The sequence below is a fragment of the Scyliorhinus canicula genome, chromosome 1 (assembly GCF_902713615.1).
Source record: "Scyliorhinus canicula chromosome 1, sScyCan1.1, whole genome shotgun sequence".
NCBI lineage: Eukaryota > Metazoa > Chordata > Chondrichthyes > Carcharhiniformes > Scyliorhinidae > Scyliorhinus > Scyliorhinus canicula.
The window spans coordinates 211,629,635-211,651,629 of record NC_052146.1 but is presented as its reverse complement, the minus strand read 5'-3'; the positions used below and the strand labels follow the sequence as shown (position 1 = coordinate 211,651,629).

Below are 21,995 nucleotides of genomic sequence, written 5' to 3'. Positions count from 1 at the left end.
GCGGTAGTACAGCACTTTGATCGGCATTGCACTCTGAAGAAAAATGAAACATTTGAACGTTATCTATTTTGTACATGTACCCAAAAAGCAGGCAGACCTGTTGATTCTTTTGGTACCGATTTGAGGTTGAAGGCGCAGTCATGCAATTTTAGTTCTTTAATCTCTTCGATGATCTCCAACCAGATAGTGTTTGGCGTATTGAATGCAAAACTATGTGAGAGGTTGTTGAGGGGAGAGGACCTGAAATTAGAAAATGCTATCAAGATTTGCCATGCAAGTGAGCTAGCTGAACAGCAGATTAGTACACTCAGCCTGCAACATTTTGGCGCCAATCAGGCAGAAGCCGACAGCATCATAAGCATTGTAACGCTGTCAAAAAATAAATGTGATCTTGGTGCGGGCATCCATTTTGAGCGCACTGTGATGCAGTCAAAAAGAAACATGGTCTCAGTACGGACGCCCATTTTGAGCACATCGTGACACAGTCAAAAATGAAATGTGGTCTCTGTGCGGGTGGCCATTTTAAGCGGACCACCGGATCTGCCATTTTGTGCCAGCAATGTGGACATTTGCAATGACAATGTCCCGCATTTGGAAAGATCTGTTACGAAAGTGACAGAACAGGTCCCTTGGCCAGGCGATGACCCTCACATCCAACAATTGACCAAACTGGAAAAATTAGTGTGTGTAATGAGATATGCATTGATGACCTGGCTGCTGTGAACATGATTTTGATGGAAGACACGGATAGTTCGACCTGCCAAAGTGGCAAATTTTTTCTCAACATTTGCAAAAACAGTGATGTGGATGCGCAGACAATAGAGGATAAATGGATGATTCCGTTGATGGTTAATGGCACACTAATCAGATACAAGCTCGACACGTGAGCGAGGTCCAATCTGATCACTTGTCAGCGTTGACACGACTGACAATCAAACTGATAATGGTCTGAAGAATAGTGCTACTGAAGGACTATAATGGTTGTCAGATCACAATGTTAGGAGCATGTGAGCTCACAGTAACGTTCAAAGACAGAATATGTATGATCACATTTTCCATAGCTGAGACAGAGCGCAAATCATTCATAGGACTGGAGGTGTGTGAAGGAGCTTGGGCTCGTCAAGATAGTGTACACTGCAGAAATCTTGGCACCCCGCTAACATGCATCCGTAGAATCCATCATAAAGGACGTTCCGGAGACATTTCAAGGCTTTGGCACACTGTACTGCATCCAGCTGAAGGAGAATGTGAAACCAGTCATGCACACACCCAGATATGTACCTGCTTCTCTGAAGGACAAACTGAAGACTGAACTACACAGATTGACGACTCTAGGAGTCATTAGGCGCATAGAGGAACCTGCCGACTGGTATGTGTTAAAAAGTGGAACGGTGACCTGAGGATATGCATCGACCCCAAAGACCTAAATTCTAACATCAAAAGGGGGCACTACCCAATTCCAAAGAGGGAAGAAATAGCATGTGAGATGGCTGGAGTGACGTGTTTCAGCAAGTTGGACGCATCGCAAGGCTTCTGGCAGCTAAAGGTGGACAAAGCGATCACAAGGCTATGTATATTTGACACACCCTTCGAGCGCTACTGCTTCCTGAGAATGTTGTTCAGCATAATTTTGGCGTCTTAAATCTTCCATCATGCCATGGAGCACGGAGTCGAGGGGTTACTAGGCATCTGTGTTTATGTCGATGATATCATAATCTGGGGATCCACATGAGAGGAGCATGACAAAATGTCAAAAAGGGGTTGATACCATCACCTTTTTAAGGGACAGTCTCTCGGCACAAGGTGTGCAGCCGGGTAATGAAAAGATAAAGGCCATTCTGACCATGCTGCTTCCCACAGACAAAAAAGCCATTTTACGAATACTTGGGATGATCAACTTTGTTGGAAGCTTTATTCCCAACCTAGCATCCAAAACGTCCCAACGACATGAATCAATAAAAGAAGTACATAGTGTTTCAATTGTTCTCCAAACACGAGCAGGAGTGCGTATCTTGCTGATGACAGTGGCAGTTCTCGATTCTTTGACCCGGCGAAAAAGACAACATTTTGACCGATGCGTCTCAAGATGGCCTAGGAGCGGTATTACTGCAGCAGGGTGCAGACGACAGCTGGCTGCTGGTGGCATATGTGTATAGAGTGATGTCCAAATCAGAGCGCAGGTATGCGCAAATTGAAAAAGAATGCCTTGAGTTAGCCATGGGGTTGGAAAAATTCCATGATTATGTGTATGGGCTTCCGACGTTTCTGGTGGAGATTGACCACAGGCCACTTGTGTCCATTGTGCAGAAGAATTTGTACCAGTTGTTCCAGCGCATGATGATGAAGTTCCAGCGCTACGATTTTGACCTCATCTGTACACTAGGCAAGCACCTTATTGTCGCTGACACGCTTTCCCGAGCCACAGCCATTAAAGAGGTACACCTGATTGATGAGGATGTACAACGACATGTCAATTTTGCCGCTGTGTTGCTTCCAGTCTTTGATGAGAAGTTGCACCTAATAAAGGCAGAAACAGCCAAGGATGTAGTCCTCCAGAAGGTAATCCAATGTCTCCGAAAGGGATGGCCTAAGGGTTCCTGCTCGGGTTACTACAATGTTTGGTCAAAATTGAGTGAAGCAAATGGCCTTGTTTTGCGACAGCACAGGATTCTGATTCCGCATTCCTTGAGACCACTCGTGCACAAGAAGCTCCATCAAGGGCACCTGGGCATTGAGAGGTGCAAGCGCAGGGCCAGGGATACAATTTATTGGCCAGGCATCACCCAAGATATTGTAGGCATGGCCGACCACTGTGACACATGTCACAAATTCAACTGCAAGCAAAGCAAGGAGCATGTGGGTGAAATAGCAAGTCAGCTGCAGAAGGTGTGCATGGATCTTTTCCACTTCAATGGGAAAGACTACCTTTTAGTTATCGACTACTTATCAAACTATCCGGAGGGCGCACAGTTGGCGAACTCGTTGTGTTGTACAACATGCCAAAGCGATTTTTGCCCAGCATGGCACACCAAGCATTGTCATGTCTGACAATGGTCCCTGTTTCAAAAATCGAGTGGACTGAATTTGCCCATCACTATGATTCTAGGCACATCACCTCGAGTCCCCTATATCCCCAATCAAATGGGAAGACCGATAAGGGTGTGCACATTGTAAAACAGCTGCTAAAAAAGGCTATTGATAGCCAGGAAGACATCGATTTGGCACTCCTCGGCTATCGGTCGGCATCATTTTTCAATGGGCTGTCACCAGCACAGCTGTTAATGAATAGACAGCTGCGAACGACCTTGCCTTCCATTGCAAATCACCCTGTGGATCGAGGACTGAAGCGGAAACTGCTTTTTCAAAAGAGGAGGCAGGATAGGTTCTACGATTGATCCAGAAGGAAGCTCCAGCCACTGCATCCAGGTGATACAGTCAGACTCGAGGGTGCAAATGGAAATGGATGGTCAAGACTCGCAAAGGTATTGCATCAAGCGGGTCCACATTCCTTTTTGATTCTTACTGAGAATGGTTCAGTCTTGCGAATGAACCAAAGAGCGCTGTTAAAAGTGCAATGTCGTTTTGTGTTGAGTCCAGCAGACGAACTGGTATGCAATCCCAAAACACTTGAGGAGAATGCAGAACACCCAACAGAGCCAGCAATCAGAGAAACATCCACAGCAGTGAATGTGGAGCAAGCAGGAACACCAACAAATGAAGGTGTAGCACGATTGCCGAGTCAGCCATCATTCAGGAGATCAACCAGAATACGGCGTGAACCTGACAGACTGAACTTGTAATAAACTGTGTATGATATATGTTCAAAGTATCATGCATATCAGGTTGTTTAAAGAACAGTCACATTTCTAAACATTTATACTTCCAAAGGAGGGGTTGATATGCATGCACACATTAATGTATATAGTTGTCCATCAGTGCACATAGTTATCGGTACGACCTCCGACAAGCTGATGCCGTCCGAGAACCATCATGTGATTCGGGACACCGGGTAGTAAGCCGTACAAGAAGAAAGTCACATTTGGAGTAGCTCCAGGGGAATTCACTGAACTTGTTTAGTAGCCATCATCTGTATTATAGTTCTTTTCCACGTGGTTGTTAATAAATCATCTTTATAGTGAAACAACTATATGATCTGTCTATATCATTACAACGGTCATATCACAGAACACAACTCCTTCTACAAACTAAAGCCTGCAATCTTGTGTATGCTTTGTCTGGTTTTGCACACTCTGATTCATAATTGCCGTTTAATTACAATGTTGGACATTGTAGATGGTGTGCGATGGCCATGACCTCTTGACTCCTTCAAATGGCAGAAAATGCCATGCAGCCTACTGAGTACAGACTATAGATTAATTTACCAGTTTGAATATCATGAAATGAGGAGGTATTGCTGAGCAATTGAAAATACAATACTTAATCTATAAATTACAAAACAAGGGAGTAAAATATGATTTTTAGAATTGCAGCACATCGGTACGTAGATAGCACAGTGGTTAGCACTGTTGCTTCACATTGCCAGGGTCACGGGTTCGATTCCTGGCTTGGGTCACTGACTGTGCAGAATCTGCATTCTTCTCATGTCTGCGTGGGTTTCCTCCGGTTACTCCGACTTCCTCCCACAAGTCTCGAAAGACTTGCTTGCTAAGTGAATTGGACATCCTGAATTCGCCCTCAGTGTACACGAACAGGTGCCGGAATGTAGCGACTGGAGCTTTTCACAGTAACGTCATTGCAGTGTTAATTTAAGCCTACTTGTGACAATAATGAAGATTATTATTATTAAATGTATGAACGGAAATATCTACTGAGGTCCATCTGGATAGTTCTAATACTTAGGAGTTATCATAATCCCACAATACCTCCATATGTGTGCTTACTGGAATCTCTAACGGGAATAAGTGTTGGCACTCACCATTTCCATTTGCCAGTCCATTCCATGTTCCTTTCTATGGAAGTAGTTCAATCTTGAAGGAGGCATTCCATGCCATGCTAACCAGCTCCCTCATATCTGATCACACTTTAACCGTTTATCATTTATTTAGTACTCAGAACTAAACTTTTGCACCCTGATCAGTTTCCAAAATAGTCAACGTGGCCCTGGTCCCTTGGACATCTCGATCTCCATTGTGAAATCTTGGCGGGGGGGGGGGGAGAATGGTTTCTATTTTCATTGAATCTTCTTCACACAGTACTTTTACTGTGATATGTTATTTACGTTTTTATTAAAAATAATATAGTCTCACTGTGAGTCTACGCATAATTAATTGATCTCAAATGTTGCTTCTCCAAGGTAACTATTTTCAGAAAAGGATCATTGCGATGTGTCCTGAGTTTCTTTCTTAATTGAAATCCTAGGCCAAATTTGATGCTGAAATGCCTTGTGAAACTATTAGCAAGATCCACTTGGTTGATCTTGCAGGAAGTGAAAGAGCAGATGCTACAGGTGCCTCTGGCGTAAGATTAAAAGAAGGAGGGAATATTAACAAGTCTTTAGTCACACTGGGAAATGTTATTTCTGCTTTGGGTAAGTTCTTTCTTCAATTTTTTTCTTGAACCATTTATAATCTTGGAAAAAAAACAAGGCTCTTCAAAAGTGATGAACTGAGCTGCTTTTCATTTTCACAGCTGACTTGTCTCAGGACAGGTCAAATTCTCAAGCAAAGAAGAAACAAGTGTTTGTGCCTTACAGAGACTCCGTTTTGACCTGGTTATTGAAAGACAGCCTTGGTGGAAACTCGAAAACCATTATGATTGCCAGTAAGGTTTTAGTTTTTTAAGTTCAAGTTCCAACATATTCAATTTCTTGTTACGCCCATTGACAACCCAAACACTGCTTGCTTTAGAAATCAAAATGGTTATAAATTGCTTTACAGTGAATAATAAGACCAGTGTCAGTTGGTTCTGAGCTCTAACCATACCCATTTTGCTTGGTGGAGGCAGAGAAGGATTTGGACTGGTTCCAGATATCAACATCTTGAGTTGGTTGTGAATCCCCACTCTCTGTTACACGGCTAACCTGTAACAGAGTAGACCAGATATGATGTCTCTCCGTGGAGAGTCAAAGAAACAGTGCTACAAATAAGGAAAATGTCTTCATTTATAGGAGTCTGAGTCCTAAAAATGTTTTGGTATTTTATGGAAATGTAATGTGCATCCCTTGTACTGAAAGTCATTTTACTTCTAAACCTGCATATGTTTTTTTTTCCTTTGGCTCCCTTATTCTGTCAGGATCAACAGTTTTTAAAATCCTGTTTCCCCACATATTATTATCCATGGTAAACAGCTGAGAAAAAGCCAAGGACAAGCTAAGGCTAGTCGCTAAAATTTCCACCCAGTGAGCTTAGCATTCAACAACTAATGTAATTTCCTTAACATCTTTGACTCCACCATCTTACCAGGTTGCATGTTCGAATAGTCCTTTTGAGTAATGACATTTTTTTCAAACATCACCTTTCATTAATTTAAGTCCCATTTCCTGCTAGTTTGTCTAACCTTGAAATGCATTCTTGGGTTCATCTTAATTTTATCATTTTAATTAGAACATTTATCTGGTGCTTTTGACTCTGCAATCTGCCTTTCTGTTACGTAAATCCACACTAATGATATATCACTCCATTGCAAGTTGTATGAAGAATTCTGTTTTGTTTCAGGAATATCTTGTATAAGGATGCATTGAATACCTGCTAGGCAACTGAATACTTCAAATACTTTTCATTACCCACTTTGATAGCCTTTCACCAGCAGATATCAATTATGGAGAAACATCGAGTGTACCTTGCTATGCAAACAGAGCCAAAAAATATAGAAGAATGTCCCAAAGCTCTTCACAAATAGATAATCAAAGAAATATGCCATGTTTTAAATCCTCATGTCATTCCATTTGCAGCTTTTAATTTCTCTGAGGGGAGGAAAGTTATAGACTGGGTAACAATAGATAGGGAAGATGTTATTCAAAGGATTCCTATTATTTAAAGTTGGTAAGTTACCTAGTGCTGATAGATTGCAACCTGTGATGCTGAAAGAAGCAAAGGTATTAATTGCACTCTTCAATCCTCATTGGGTACAGGATTAGTGCTGGAGGAATGGAAGGTTGCTAATTTTGTATACCATTATTCAAAAAGGAGAGAGAGAGATATCCAGAAAATTAGATCAGTGGTGGGGAAATTACTGGCACTCATTATCAGGTCAAAATTATCTTTCATTTGGAAAACATTTGGGTTAATCAAGGAAAGTCTGTATGGATTTGTTGAAGGGAGATGTGTCTGACTAACGTGATTGAATTTTTTGAGGGAACATAGAAGATTGATCACAGTGGTGCATGAGGTTAATATATGGACTTTTGGAAAGCATTTGACAAAATGCCCACAGGAGGCCTGTTTACAAGATGGAAGCCCATGTAATTAAGGAGAAAGTGGCAGTATAGACTGAGTGGTTGCATTCAAGCTACAGTGGATGTGTGAGGATGGTACAAGACAGATGAGGGTGGTATACTATGACATCAATCCGGCAGGAGTAGCTATAAGCTGCAGTGGCAAGCGGTAGAGATCCAAAATCGCATTAGTGGCAGGAAACAAAGTGTTGTGGGGGAATGTCTTTTAGACTGGGAGGTTGTTTACAGTCGTGTTCCCAAAAGGTCAATTTTATGTGTTGTGACTCTCCAATTTTTATAAATTGGAGACTCGGAGGTAGGGAGCAACATTGTAAAGTAGTACTCAGATGATACAAAACCAGACAAAGTAATAGATCATGAGGATTGTTATAGGTTTCAGGATGACTTAAACAGGATAATGAAATGAATGGCAGATGGATTATACTGTGGAGAAGTGTGAAGTGATGCACTTTTGGGGAGTAATATAGAAAGACAATAAATTAGGGTTATTGCATTTTGAAAAATGTGGATGAGCAGATGCTTCAGTGCCCATACACAAATCCTTAGGGCAAGTTGATCAGATAGGTAAAATAGCAATTGGGTTACTGGGGTTTACAAGTGAAGAAATAGAAGCAAAGAGATCTTGTTAGAATTCTATAAATTGCTGGTTAGGTCTCAGGTGGAGCATAGTAGACAATTCTGGACACCACACTTAAGGAAAGATGTAAAACTCCTAGAAAAAGGGGTGCAGCTGTTGCTAATCAGGTTATTACCCAAGGATAAGGGACTTCAGTTATGAAGAGATGTTGGAAAAGCTAATACTATTTTAGGAATAGGGAAAGTTAAGAGAAAACACAAGAGGTTTTTAACGACAAAAGCAGGTTATGGAACTAAGCCTGATGGCTTTTTCAAAGAGCCAGCATGGGCATAATGGGCCAAATGATATCCTTCTGACCTGGAGGTTTCTATGAATTCTACAAGAATAGGAAGCCAAAAATGTAATTGTTAAAGACTGAGAGAGGCATTGTGCTTTCACTGTGCTTCCTTTCCATAAGCTCAGACTGCAGGATCTGCGTTCAGTTCTGGATAAAATACAATTACAGGTCCCTGCAGAAGGAAATCATTGAAATCACTTGAATTAATGTGAACTTCCACAATTATGCTGTTAGTCTCATTGTAAAAAGTCTTAGAAAATGTTAAATCTTGTGAATGAGGTGTAACAAGATTCTTAATAGGATGCTAAATTCATAATTGCTATGCACAATCCCTCTGATCCTGAAAACTAAATTTATACCTGCGAAATATTAAATTTCTTCATTTTCATAAAAATCAATTTTTAAATGTTTTTCAAAGTTTAGCGTTTCAATTTCTCCCTTAATCTCTCATATATGACCCAATCATTAATTCATTGTCTGTAAAAATGGTTAAAAGGTGAAGGAAAATGAGTGGCATGTACTGTCTGAGAATTTTTCAATGCCTGCTTTTGTCATCATTACATTTGTGAAACTGATAGCAACTTCTGATGCCTACATGTATGCAATTAAATGAAGGAATCCAGATTTTGTTGCCAGTGATATTCTGCTCCTCGAAAGGGTGCTTCCACAGACCTCTCCAGGAGTTGTTCAGCCAGTTTAAGACATCACTGTTGCTAGATGGAGATCCCCTTGAGCTGAAGCCAGAATCAAAGTTGGGAAAGGGCAGTCACCCGCCACTGAGGCCGCTAGCCACCTTCCGGAGGTCAATGGCGAGCTTCATCGTTTTGCCACTGACCGTGAAATACTCCTTTCTGTTATGTCAAGCCCACACTAATGAAACATCACTCCCGAGTTGTATGAAAGAATTCTGTTTGGTTTCTCTCTCTTGTACAAAGATTTTTAACATAAAAAATCTTATAGGCTACTGAATACTTCATTACTTTTCATTGTCCTTTAGCCATTTCACCAGCAGATGTCAATTATGGAGAAACATTGAGTACACTTCGCTATGCAAACAGAGCCAAAAATATCATTAACAAACCTACCATTAATGAAGATTCTAATGTCAAACTCATTCGTGAGCTACGTGCTGAAATAGCGCGACTGAAGGCTTTACTTGCTCAGGGGAATCAGGTTAGTTTTTTATCTTTTGATGGATTTATAATTTTTTTTGTGGGGGTAAAGAGTTACCAATTTTAATTGCCTTGTTATGTTCAGGTAACCTCGAGGACTAATTGAGTTGAACAACTAATGGCTAAATCATTTATAATCATTGAGCTTGGTACATAGAAGTTGCTATTTTCCTATGTGGAGTGGCACAGGGGTAATAGGGATGCATTAATGACCCTTCCACAAAAAAATTAATGGAGCTGACTTCAGCTTTGAAGAATTATAAACCTAATTAAGACATTTTCATTTGGATGTAATCCACTCTGGATCAAGATTAATAATTGACTTGGATGCAGGGTCTTCAATTTTCTTGTTTCAGCTGTAGGTGGCAGCCAAGGTTTTCTTATACAGTTTTAGCTGAGCTTGTGGGTGAAATTTAAAAACAGTGGTGTGTTTGAAACATAACTGCATCTGCTAATACTAAATATCCAGTAAAATATAGCAAGTCCGGTGTCAATCTGTACCTAATCCACCTAATTTATAATGCACTAAAATACACAGCTTTAGAACTATCCAGGTTTAGTCACAGAACTCGTAATGATTGTATGGTTCCGGGGTGAAATCTTCCTGTGGAGAGATATTAAAGTTTCTAATTTTAAGCAATTCTTTTGTTCAAAACCTTTATTAAAATGCAGATCATATAATATCCTCCTGGGCTAATAATTTTGGTTTACTGCATTCTGAGGTATCCAAAGTCCCTCGTTAATCTTACTGGACTTCCAATGAAAGAATAAAGAAACTATGTTCTTGGCTACAGGAAGTGACCAGTGTGGTAACGCCAGAGAGAATTTCTGTCTTGAACAATCAGTTAAGCAGCAAAGTCCAGCATAGTTCTATAGAATGGTGGGAATTTAGTGTCCTTGGAACGTGGAGGACTTTAACTAATCTGACTTATCATGCAAGTTTTTGTTTGTCCTATTTTATGATATTAAGAGCAACAAAGGTGCCTGGTTTAATTTGAAACCTACTGTCAATTTCCTGAAAAATGACAAAGGGCTTATTCCACTGATGTTAAGGTTTTTAAAAAAATACAATGCAGAATTTTTTTTTTCCAATTAAGGGGCAATTTAGCGTGGCCAATCCATCTACCCTGCACATCTTTGTGTTGTGAGGGTGAGACCCACTCAGTCACTGGGAGAATATGCAAACTCCACATGGACAGTGACCCAGTGCTTGCCACTGTGCCACCCTTGGTCTTCAGGTTTTAACTGATAAGTTGAGATGGCAAGATTGATGTATGAGAAGAGATTGGGTTGACTGGGCCTACACTGGAGGGCGGTAGTGAGAAGTGAATGAGGAAGATTCTGGAGAAGTTCGCTCGTTCACCACAGCTAGGAAAGGGATCATGAAGAAAGGACCCAGTGTCAAAGAATGGTAAAGCCCCCAAAATCACATTCCTGTAGTGTTTCTATCCTTTCCTCCTCCTCGAACCAAAGAGAAAGAGCGAGAGGCTGTTAGATAATTCTTTGTGCCTTAGAAACAGCAGAGCCTAAGCAATGTGTAACGACTTGATCAGTAAAGATAAGATGGCATGGTCTGTGTGTGTGGCATGCAAAATGTGAGAGATTTTGGATCCTCAAGACATCCAGGACAGTCCAAACTGCAAGAGGTGCCAGATGGTAGCATTTCTTGAACAACATGTGGCTGATTTGGATCAGCCACTCTCTTCACTGCACACCATAGAAGAGGGAGAGGGGTTTCTGGAATATTTGTATCAGAGGGTGGTCACTCCACATTGTGATAGGAAGGCAAGGAGAGTGCAGAGCTGGCAGGAGAGTGAGTGACCATTCGCCGAAAGGAAAAGAGACAGCAGATCCAAGAAACCCAGGTCTCCTTGGAGCTGTCTAACCGGTATGAAATTTTAGATGCTTTTGAAGTGAGCAACACGACTGAATTAGGCATAGATAACTCGAGGGGAGGTCATCGTACCCTGGTACCAGAGGCTACTCTGGGAAAAGAGAGGGAGACTGGTATACAGATTAGAAAGGTGGTAGTAGTGGGTGACTCAGTCGTTCAAGGGATAGCAGTCTAGTTTGCACCTGAGATCGTGAGTCCTGTACGGTCTTGCCTCCCAGGTGCAAAGGTTCGTACATAATGGATCAGCTGGACAAATTTCTGGAAAGGGAGGGCGGACAGCCAGAGGTGGCCGTTCATGTGGAACCAACAATTTCGGGAGGGACAGTTTTGAGGTCTTGCAGGACCAGTGTCAGGAGTCAGGGATTAGGTTGAAACATAGAACCTCCAGGGTTGTAATCTTAGAAATACAACCTATACCACGAACTTCACCATTTGGGCAAAGGTAGATTAAGGAGGTAAATACATGGCTTGAGGGACGGTGTAGAATGGGGGAGTTGAGATTGGGTCATTGGGATCCATTTTGGGAAAGGAGAAAGCTACTTAGAAGAGATAGGCTTCATCTTAGCCGAAATGGAGCCAAAATGGAACCAATCTCCTGGCTGAGAGAGTAAATAGTGTAGTGAGGTGGATTTAAACTTGACGGCAAGGGGTTGGGTTGACTAATGGGCCTAGTTTTAGAAGTACCAGTGAGGGCAAAAGAGAGAAGATGGGTAATAGGGAAAAGGAAGTGAGAGAAGGCTTGGGTGTTGACAGTGAACATATAAATGGTCGCCTCCCAAAGGACAAAAAAGAGATTAGGACAGAGGTTAAATTGTATCTGTGTAAATGCACAGAGTGTAGTGAACAAAATTGGGGAACTGGAAGCAGAAATTGCCCTCAGGGCATATGACACAGTAGCATTGACAGAAACGTGGCTCAAGCCAGAACAGAACTGGATACTTAACATCCCGTGTTATAAGGTTTTTAGTAGGGCCAAGGTGGGTAAAGGGGAGGAGGTGTAGCAGTCTTGGTCAAATATAGTATCATAGCCCTTGAACGAGATTCAGTTCCTGAATCAGAATCTATATGGTTGGAGGTGAGAAACAGGAAGGGAGCAGTGACCTTGTTTGGTATTTACTATAGACCTCCAAATAGTGGGGAGGAAGTGGAAGAGAGCATTTGTAGGCAGATTGTGGAAACCTGCAGGGAAGTAGGGTTGTGATAGTTAGGGATTTCAATTATTCTAAGGTAGACTGGGAAATGGGTAAAGTGTGGGGCATGGAAGGGGATAAATTCCTGCAGTGTGTGCAGGAGAACTTTCTAGAACAGTACATTTCCAGTCCTACCAGGGAGCAAGCTGTGCTGGATCTGGTCCTAGGAAATGAGGCAGGGCAGGTGGAGAACATCAGAGTGGGGGAACCGTTGGAAAATAGCGATCATAACCTAATACGGTTTAATATTGAGTTGGAAAAGGGTAAAAATCAGTCACAAATTAAGATACCAGACTGGAAAAGGGCAAATTGTAGGTGTCTAAAAGTTGAACTGGAGCAGGTTGATTGGAAATGCATTTTGATGGATAAAGCAGTGGATGAAAAATGGGAGACTTTCAAAGGAGAGATGAATAGGGTGCAAGCTAGGTTTGTATCCATGAGAATTAAATACTGGATATCCAAAGCTAGAGTACCCTGGATGATCCCAAGGATGTTTATGGTAAAGTAAGGAAGAAAAAAAGAGGCATCTGACACATGCTGGAATAATAATAGCAATATAAAACAGGAAGAGTAAAGTATCTCAAATGCAGGAGGGAGGCTAAGGCTGGAATAAGGAAAGCTAAGAGGAAGTGTGAAGAAAGAATGGCAGGCTGTGCTGAAACAAATGGTAAAATGTTCTTCAAATATATTAATGGTAAATGATTAATGGATAGAGTGGGGCCTATAAGGGACATGCAGGACAAATTGCTCACTGAAGTGGAGGGTGTGGCAGTGGTACTAAATAAGTACTTTGCTTCTGTCTTTACCAAATTAGAGGATGGTGACAATGGCCCAGTTGAAAATGTGGGTGTTGAGCAACTGAGCAGTATAGTGATAGATAAAGAGAAGGTGCTAAAAAGGCTGGCAGCACTCCAGGTAGTGAAGTTGCCAGGCCCAGATGGGATGCATCCTAGATTGGTGAGAGAGGTAAGGGAGCATATTGCAGAGCCATTGACAGAAATTTTCAAGGTCTGTCTGAAGACAGGATTAGTCCCAGGGGACTGGAGGATTGCAAATGTGAGGCTGTTATTTAAGAAAGGGGTAAAGGATAACCCAGGAAACTACAGACCTGTCAGCTTGACATCAATAGTGGAAAAAATGATGGAGGCCATAATACAGCATGAGATAAATATACACTCGAGAGAAAAATAAGTTTAATACTAGACAGTCACCATGGTATTGGCAAGGGCAGGACATGTCTGACAACTTTAATTGAGTTCTTTGACAAGATGACACAGGCAGTGGATGAAGGTAGTGCCGTGGATATTGTATATTTGGACTTTCAGAAAGCATTTGATAGGGTGGCACATGGCAGGTTGGTTAACAAATTAAAAATATTTGGGATTGATGGATCCTTGGCAGCATTGATCAGAAGTTGGCTAAGAGATAGGAAACAGAGAGTAGGTACAGATGGATGTTTCTCAGACTGGGCATGAGTTGAAAATGGTGCTCCCCAGGACTCAGTGTTGGGACCCTTGCTTTTCCTGATTTACATACATGATTTAGAAGTGGCTGTTGAGGGCAAAATCTCTAAATTTGCTGACACTGCTAAACTAGGGAGAAAAGTGAATTGTGAGGATAGCACTGAGCGACTTCAGAGGGATACTGACAAACTGGCCAAATGAGCAGACTCCTTGCAGATGAACTTCAATCCAGCGAAATGTGAACTAATGCATTTTGGTAGAAGAACCATGGGGGGGACACATAGGCTCAGTGGTACAACTTTGAGGGGAGTACAGCAGCAGAGGGATCTCGGGTTTCAAATGCATAATTCTCTGAATGATTGGAGATATTGGGCTTCTCCTTGGAGCAAAGAAGATTAAGAGGTGACCTGATTGATGTGTTCAAAATTATGAACAATTTTGACAGGATAAAGAAGGATATTCTGTTTCCACTAGTTGATATGTCACTAACTTTTTTGAAAAATATTTTTATTGAAGCTTTTGCAAAATTAAACCCCGAGAAAGTCGACCGAATGGCTGCACCTCCGGGAGAACCCCAGCATTGACCCCCTCAAGGCAAACTTTATTTTCTCCAGCTTGAGAAACCCAGCCACGTCACTGACCCATGTCTCCACGCTTGGGGGCTTCGAATCCCTCCACATTAACAGGATCCGTCTCTGGGCTACCAGAGAGGCAAAGGCCAGAACATCAGCCTCTTTCACTCCCTGAACTCCCAGGTCTTCTGACACTCCAAAGATCGCTATCTCTGGACTCGGCACCACCTGCGTACCTAGCACCTTGGACATTGCCTTGGCAAACCCCTGCCAGAATCCACCAAGCTTCGGGCAAGCCCAAAACATATGGACATGGTGTGCCACACATGGTTTGCTGGGCTTCCCGCACACCTCGCACATCTATCTCTAACCCGAAAAATTTGCTCATCCTCGCCGCCATCATGTTTGCCCGGTGTACCACCTTAAACTGTATTAGACTGAGCCTGGCCCATGATGAGGAGGAATTAACCCTGCTTAGGGCTTCCGCCCACAGACCCGCCTCTAACTCCCCACCTAGTTCCTCCTCCCACTTGCGCTTCAGTTCCTCCACCGGGGTCTCCTCTGCCTCCAACAACTCCTGATAGATATCCAACACTTTCCCCATCCCCACCCAGGTACCGAACACTACTCTGTCCTGTATCCCCCGTGGCGGGATCAGCAGGAAAGTCAACACCTGTTTCCTCAGAAAGTCCCGGAATTGTAAATATCTGAAACCATTCCCCGGCGGCAGCTTGAACTTGTCCCCCAGCACCTTCAGACTGGGAAAGCTCCTGTCTGTGAATTGATCTCCCTTCCGTCTACTTCCTGCTCTCTGCCAACTTCGGAACCCGCCACCTATACTGCCTGGCGCGAACCTGTGGTTATTGCAAATCGGGGTCCAGACTGACGCACCCTCCACCTTTTTATACCTCCTCCATTGCCCCCAGATCCTCGATACCGCCACCACCACCGGGCTAGTGGAGTAACGGGCCGGCGAGAACGGTAGCGGTGCCGTTGATATGTCACTAACGAGGGGTCACAATTTCAAGATAGTGAGCAAGAGAGCTAGGTGTGAAATTAGGAGAAACCTCTTTACTCCGTGAGTTGTTGGGGTTTGGAATGCGCTGCCTGGGTGAGTGGTGGAGGTGGATTCTAAAGGGGGTTTCAAAAGAGAGATGGATATATATTTAAAAGTGATTAATTTAAAGGGCTACGGAAATAGGGCTGGGAAATGGGGCTAGCTAGGAACTCTTTTGGGTGCCTGTGCAGACACGATGGGCAGAATAGCCTTCTGTGCTGTAATTAACAATTTAGTAGAATGAGAGGGATCCCATTGCAATGTATAAATTTCTGACAGGGTTGGAGAGACTGGATGCAGGAATGGTGTTTCCTCTGGCTGGATGGGATCCAGAACAAGGGGTAACATTCGCAGGATATGGGGGAGGCTATTTATGGCAGAGATGAGGAGAAACCTCTTCACTCAGAGGGTGGTGAACCTGTGGAATTCTCTACCACAGAAGACTGGATTGCCAAATCACTGAAGGTATTTACAAAAGAAATAGTTAAATCTCTGCACGCTGAAGGTGTCAAAGGGTATAGAGAGAACATGGGAGTATGGTCTTTAGGTGGAGAATCAGTAATGATTGAATGGTGGAGCAGGCTCGAAGGGCTGAATGGCCCATTCCTGCTCCTATTTTGTAGGTTTCTATAATCTGGGCCAGAATACTGTTCATCGTTGGGTGCTTGTTTCATATTGAATCTTGATAAATAGAATAGCCTTGCTTTGCTTTTTAATTGTAAATTAGATGCAAATTCACTGCACTTACTGCCCATAATTTAGCATAAATTTGAATTGCATTTGAATTACTATGGCATTCATTGAAATGCAGATGGTCAATAAGCATTGCTAGTGTGGGCAGGTGAAAAGTCCACATCGATGCAGCAGATGGTGTCGTCCTGATATCTGACACAAAATTAAGGCCATGTAAAGGGAGCTTCACTCTGCACCCTGTTCCTGATCGAGTGCTAACACTGCTGAGAAAATTGTATGGTTTCTAATCATTGAGAACTGATATCTTTGAGCGTTCTTATTTGATGCAAGATTTTGTTTTTTTTATATTTCTATGCCCTGTTTTTTTTGATGACTGTATAACGTGATGGTGGAATTACCTGAACATAGAAAACTGGAGCAGTAGGCTATTTGGCCCCTCAAGCCTTCTCCACATTCAACTAAGATTGTGACCATTTACCCACATTATATCCATATCCCTTGATATCTTTAATAAGTAGAAATTTGTGAAGAAATTCCTCCTCAACTCAGTCGGAAATGGCCTGTCCCTTATTATGAGGCTGTGTCCCCTGGTTCTATACCGCCCCCAAGCCAGGGGAAACATCCTTCCTGCATCTCCCTCTAGAGTCCTGTAAGAATTTTGTACACATCAATGAGACCACCACTTCTAAACTCTAGAGAATAGAATTCTTGCCTCCTCAATCTCTTCTCATAGGACAACCCTGCCATTGTATTTTATTTGTATAATACTTTAAATCACGAGCCAGATCTACTGATGGATTGCTAAACCAGTTGTGCCTCAGATGCACTCAAATCTGCAGACCTTATAGACTTTGGGCGTGACTTAATGGAAAAGTTTTCAAGTGTGATAGCGAGCGGGAACTACCGCAAACTTCCTGACGCTTGGCTTGGCGTGGCCATCACCGCTATAAAAACGTTAATTGATTCACTTAACGAGGCCCCAAGAACTTCAAGCCACAAATTACTGTCTTGCCGGTGATTCACCGGGACCCCACTAACAAAGGAGAGCAGCAACTAAACTGCTCTTGCACGGCCAACCCCACACAGCTTGCAGCCATGCCTCCAAGAAGACCAGCCCTATGTTTCAGGCATGCTGACCTGGCTAAACCATTGGACGTGGTCGAAATCAGACGGGATGCCCTGTTCCCCCCCCAGGGTCTCAGTGGGTCAGACCTGGGAGGAAGTGACAGCAGCCGCCAGCTCAGGAAGCATCACCAGGAGGACCGGGACCCAGTGCCGAAAGAAGGTCAATGACCTCCACTGGATCACATGGGTGGGTTGGCACTGACCCTCTGGCACCAGCCCCGCCCGACCGCCACCTTTGACCCCCCCCTAGAGCATGCGCCTAGCACCGCCCAGCGCCCTGACCCACCCATGTCCAGTACTGCTGCCCTGCCCTTCATACTTTCCTTCCTCCTCTCCCCCTCCTACCCCCGGCTAAAGAGGGGTGGGAATTGGGGAGGGGCGATGACTGATGAGGCCACGCCCTATGTCAAGCAAGCGAGGATGGGGGCTTTTCTGGGCCTCTGAGCTTGCTGGACCTTTGCTGCTGCCGCCTGTCCTCCAGCCTTTGGCTGATCCTGCGAGTCCTCCCTGGGCTCATCCTCCAGGCCCTTCTAATCCGCCGCCTCCTCATTCTCCTCCTCCTCTTTGGATGTTCCTCCACCTCCATGTTGCCCCGCTGCTGTGCAAGGTTGTGGAGGTCACAGAAGACCAGGCACAAAGCGGGCTGACCGCATTTTGAGGAGTCCGGTGCTCTGCCCAGTGACAGCCCGGGTGGCCGCATGGGCCGTATTGTATTGGATCTCTGCATCTGTCACCAGCCTCCACACTAGCATCATTAGCCAGGTCCTCAGCAGGTACCCCTTATCCCCCAAGAGCCGTCCTGGGTTGATCCTTGAAGACGCCGGGCATGTCCGATTGCTCAGGATTAGCTGTCATGCATACTCCCTGGGAAGTGTGCACAAACGTGCATGATCTCAATGTGGTGGTTGCACATGAGCTGGACGTTCAGGGAGTGTAACCTCTTCCTGTTGACGTAGGGCACTCCCAGACGGCCCGGTGAACCCAAGGCCACATGCATGCCGTCAGGGCGGCACAGTAGCACGGTTATTAGCACTGTTTCTTTACAACGATTCCCGACTTGGGTCACTCTCTGTGCAGAGTCTTCACGTTCTCCCCGTGTCTGCCTAGGTTTCCTCTGGGTGCCCCGGTTTCCGGAGCTTGTTAGCTAAATTGGACATTCTGAATTCCGCCTCCGTGTACCCGAGCAGGCGCCGTAGTGTGGCGACTAGGGGATTTTCAAAGGGACTTTATTGCAGTGTTGATGTAAGTCTACTTATGACACTAATAAAGATTATTATTATTGTTACCCCCTGGACCTGGGGCATCCCGGTAATGGCAAAGGCTCCTGCTGCCCAGGCATCCTGATGGGCCTGGCCCATGTCAAAGTTCATCAAGTTTTCAGACCGGGCAAACAGCATCCAGTACTTCATGGATGCACTTGTGGGCTGTAGTTTGTGAGATGCTTCACTAGTCCCCACTCGAGCCCTGGAATGATCCTGAGGTGTGAAAGTTCAGGGCTGCGGTGATCTTGACAGGGAGTGGAGCTTCCACGTGGCGCCAGGTCCATGAGGACATGGCACAGGTGCTGCACCGTCCCCTTGTTGAGGCGGAACCCCCCTGTGGCTCATTATGTCCGTCATCTGTTTGAAAGACTAATGATGCTTGTGCTTGAGCAATTACTGGCCTCCCCATCAGGGTCCCTCCCTGGTCTGATGGGCGGCGGGGTCCTCAATGTGTGGGGTGGGGTCCTGCACATGGGCTGCCGCCTTGAGCCTCTGTCGATGCTGCTGACACCACCTTCTCCAGCGTCTTGCTGCCTGGCCTGTCAGCAGCACCAAAAGGGCAGCTTCCGTGGGGCCTAAGATATCATCCATTCCGTGTAATATCTGTAAGGATTGTGGGAGGGTATGAGACTGACAACCAGTGGTGTCTTCCACCCTGCCATCCGACATGCTCCCCCCATGCATTCCCGGCCGCTGCAAGGGGTCACCGGACTCCTCGCCCTGTACTCCAGACATCCACATGTAACGTTGCCTGGACCGGGGGCTAGTCCCCTCCCCGATTCAAACACCCACCGTCTGATCACTGAAATGTCCCTCGTGCAGGGACCCAGATCCTGGTTGTTCAGTTATTCGTCCGCGGTGTTGCCTCCCGCACTATTCAGGCACAGTGTTCTGGCATCATGGTCTGATTGTGATGCTTGGCAATAATTCCCACTTGCTACATGGCACGCCCATCTACGGGGAATCCACTTGGGAGCTGTGAAGTGCTCAGTTGACTACAATTGCCAATTCCCAATTCGCAATAGCCTTCAGCCGCACGGCCAGGAACCTCTGCGTTCAGTGGGAGTTATGGGTAGTGGAGGGGCAGACAGGCAGGGGCTGGGGTTGACCCCCAGAACAGGAACACACAATCCAGGGTCACTGTCTGCATGGAGTCTGCACGTTCTCCCCATGTGTCGTAGGTTTCCTCCGAATGCTCCTGTTTCCTCCCACAGTCCAAAGATATGCAGGTTAGGTGGATTGCCTAAATTCCCCTTAGTGTCCAAAATGGTTAGGCGGGATAAAGGGGGTGGAGGTGTGGGGCTTAAGTAGGGTGCTCTTTCCAAGGGCCGGTGCACTCGTTGGCCTGAATGGCCTCCTCCTGCACTGTAAATTCTATGATCCCCACAGAAGCCTTTCCGTCAGCCTCACTTTTTAAAAAGGTTTACTAATCGGCACCCATGTGACCCTTATAGAGTCATAGATGTTTACAGCATGGAAGCAGGCCCTTTGGCCCAGCTTGTCCATGCCGCCCAGTTTCTATCACTAAGCTAGCCCCACTTACCGCATTTGGCCCATATCCCTCTATACCCACCCTGCCCATGTAACTGTCTAACTGTTTTTTAAAGGAATAAATTGTACCCGCTTCTACCATTGCCTCTGGCAGCTCATTCCAGATGCTCACCACCCTCTGTGTGAAAACATTTCCCCTCTGGTCTCTTTTGTATCTCTCACCTTAAACCTATGCCCTCTAGTTCCAGAATCCTCTACCTTTGGGAAAAGGTGTTGACTATCTACCTTATCTATGCCCCTCATTATTTTATAGACCTCTATCAGATCACCGCTAAGCCTCCTACGCTCCTGGGAAATAAGTCCCAGTCTATCCAGCCTCTACTTGTAGCTCAGACCATCAAGTCCTGATAGCATCCTCGTAAATCTCTTCTGCACTCTTTCTAGTTTAACAATATCCTTCCTATAATAGGGTGATCAAAACTGAACACAGTCTTCCATGTGTGGTCTTACTAATGTCTTGTACAACTTCAGCAAGACGACTCAACTCCTATATTCAATATTTTGACCAATAAAACCTAGCATTAGGTTAACCTAGCATGGCTCGAGAGATGGTGCAAGAGGGAGGGATTCAGATTTTTGATACATTGGAACCGGTTCTGGGGGAGGTGGGACCATTACAAATCGGACGGTCTACACCTGGGCAGGACTGGATCCATTATCCTAGGAGGGTTGTTTGCTAGTGCTGTTGGGGAGGGTTTAAACTAATATGGCAGGGGGTGGGAACCACACAGGAAGTCGGAGGGTAGTATAGAGAGGATAGAAACAAAAGTTAGTAAAGAGAAAAGTGGAAGGCAGAAAAACGAATTGAACTGCGTTTATTTCAATGCAAGAGACCTAACGGACAGGGCAGATTAACTCAGGGCATGGATAGGTACATGGGACTGGGATATTATAGCTATTACTGAAACTTGACTAAAGGAGGGGTAGGACTGGCAGCTCAATGTTCCAGGGTACAGATGCTATAGGAAAGATAGAACAGGAGGTAAGAGAGGAGGGGGAGTTGCGTTTTTGATTTGGGACAATATCACGACAGTACAGAGAGAGGATATATCCGAGAGTTCGCCCACTGAGTCTATATGGGTAGAACTGAAAAATAAGGGCGAGATCACTTTGATAGATTATCATAGAATTTACAGTGCAGAAGGAGGTCATTCGGCCCATCGAGTCTGCACCGGCTCTTGGAAAGAGCACCCTCCCAAGGTCAACACCTCCACCCTATCCCCATAACCCAGTAATCCCACCCAACACTAAGTGCAATTTTGGACACTAAGGGCAATTTATCATGGCCAATCCACCTAACCTGCACATCTTTGGACTGGGAGGAAACCGGAGCACCCGCAGGAAACCCACGCAGACACGGGGAGGATGTGCAGCCTCTGCACAGACAGTGACCCAAGCTGGAACCGAACCTGGGACCCTGGAGCTGTGAGGGAATTGTGCTATCCACAATGCTACCGTGCTGCCACGTGAGTGGGAATGTAAAGGAGATTGGTAGCATAACAAGATTCCGCCCATTGAGCATGTTCAATGAGAAGCTTATTAGAAAGGGAGGCTGTGGTTGTTGGCATAGTTGCTTCGGAGGCAGATTAGGGTGCCTTGACGGAACCTTCGGAGATTGCAGAGACAGGTACAGATGGCAGCAGTGCACTTATTCAAGGTGCAGTCAAACCAAATGACAGCAGCCAAGT

The 21,995-nt window shown here is 44.6% G+C and overlaps 1 protein-coding gene across 3 annotated transcripts in view; it reads left to right on the top strand.

The window, feature by feature from the left end:
• kif16ba (kinesin family member 16Ba) overlaps window positions 1-21,995 on the top strand; it is a 218,944-nt gene that overhangs the window by 49,219 nt on the left and 147,730 nt on the right. For all 3 annotated transcript variants that reach the window (XM_038807007.1, XM_038807021.1, XM_038807017.1), the window contains 3 exons: window positions 5,380-5,548; window positions 5,650-5,781; window positions 9,326-9,501. In XM_038807007.1, the coding sequence (XP_038662935.1) occupies window positions 5,380-5,548; window positions 5,650-5,781; window positions 9,326-9,501 (477 nt within the window). The remainder of the gene's footprint in view (window positions 1-5,379; window positions 5,549-5,649; window positions 5,782-9,325; window positions 9,502-21,995) is intronic.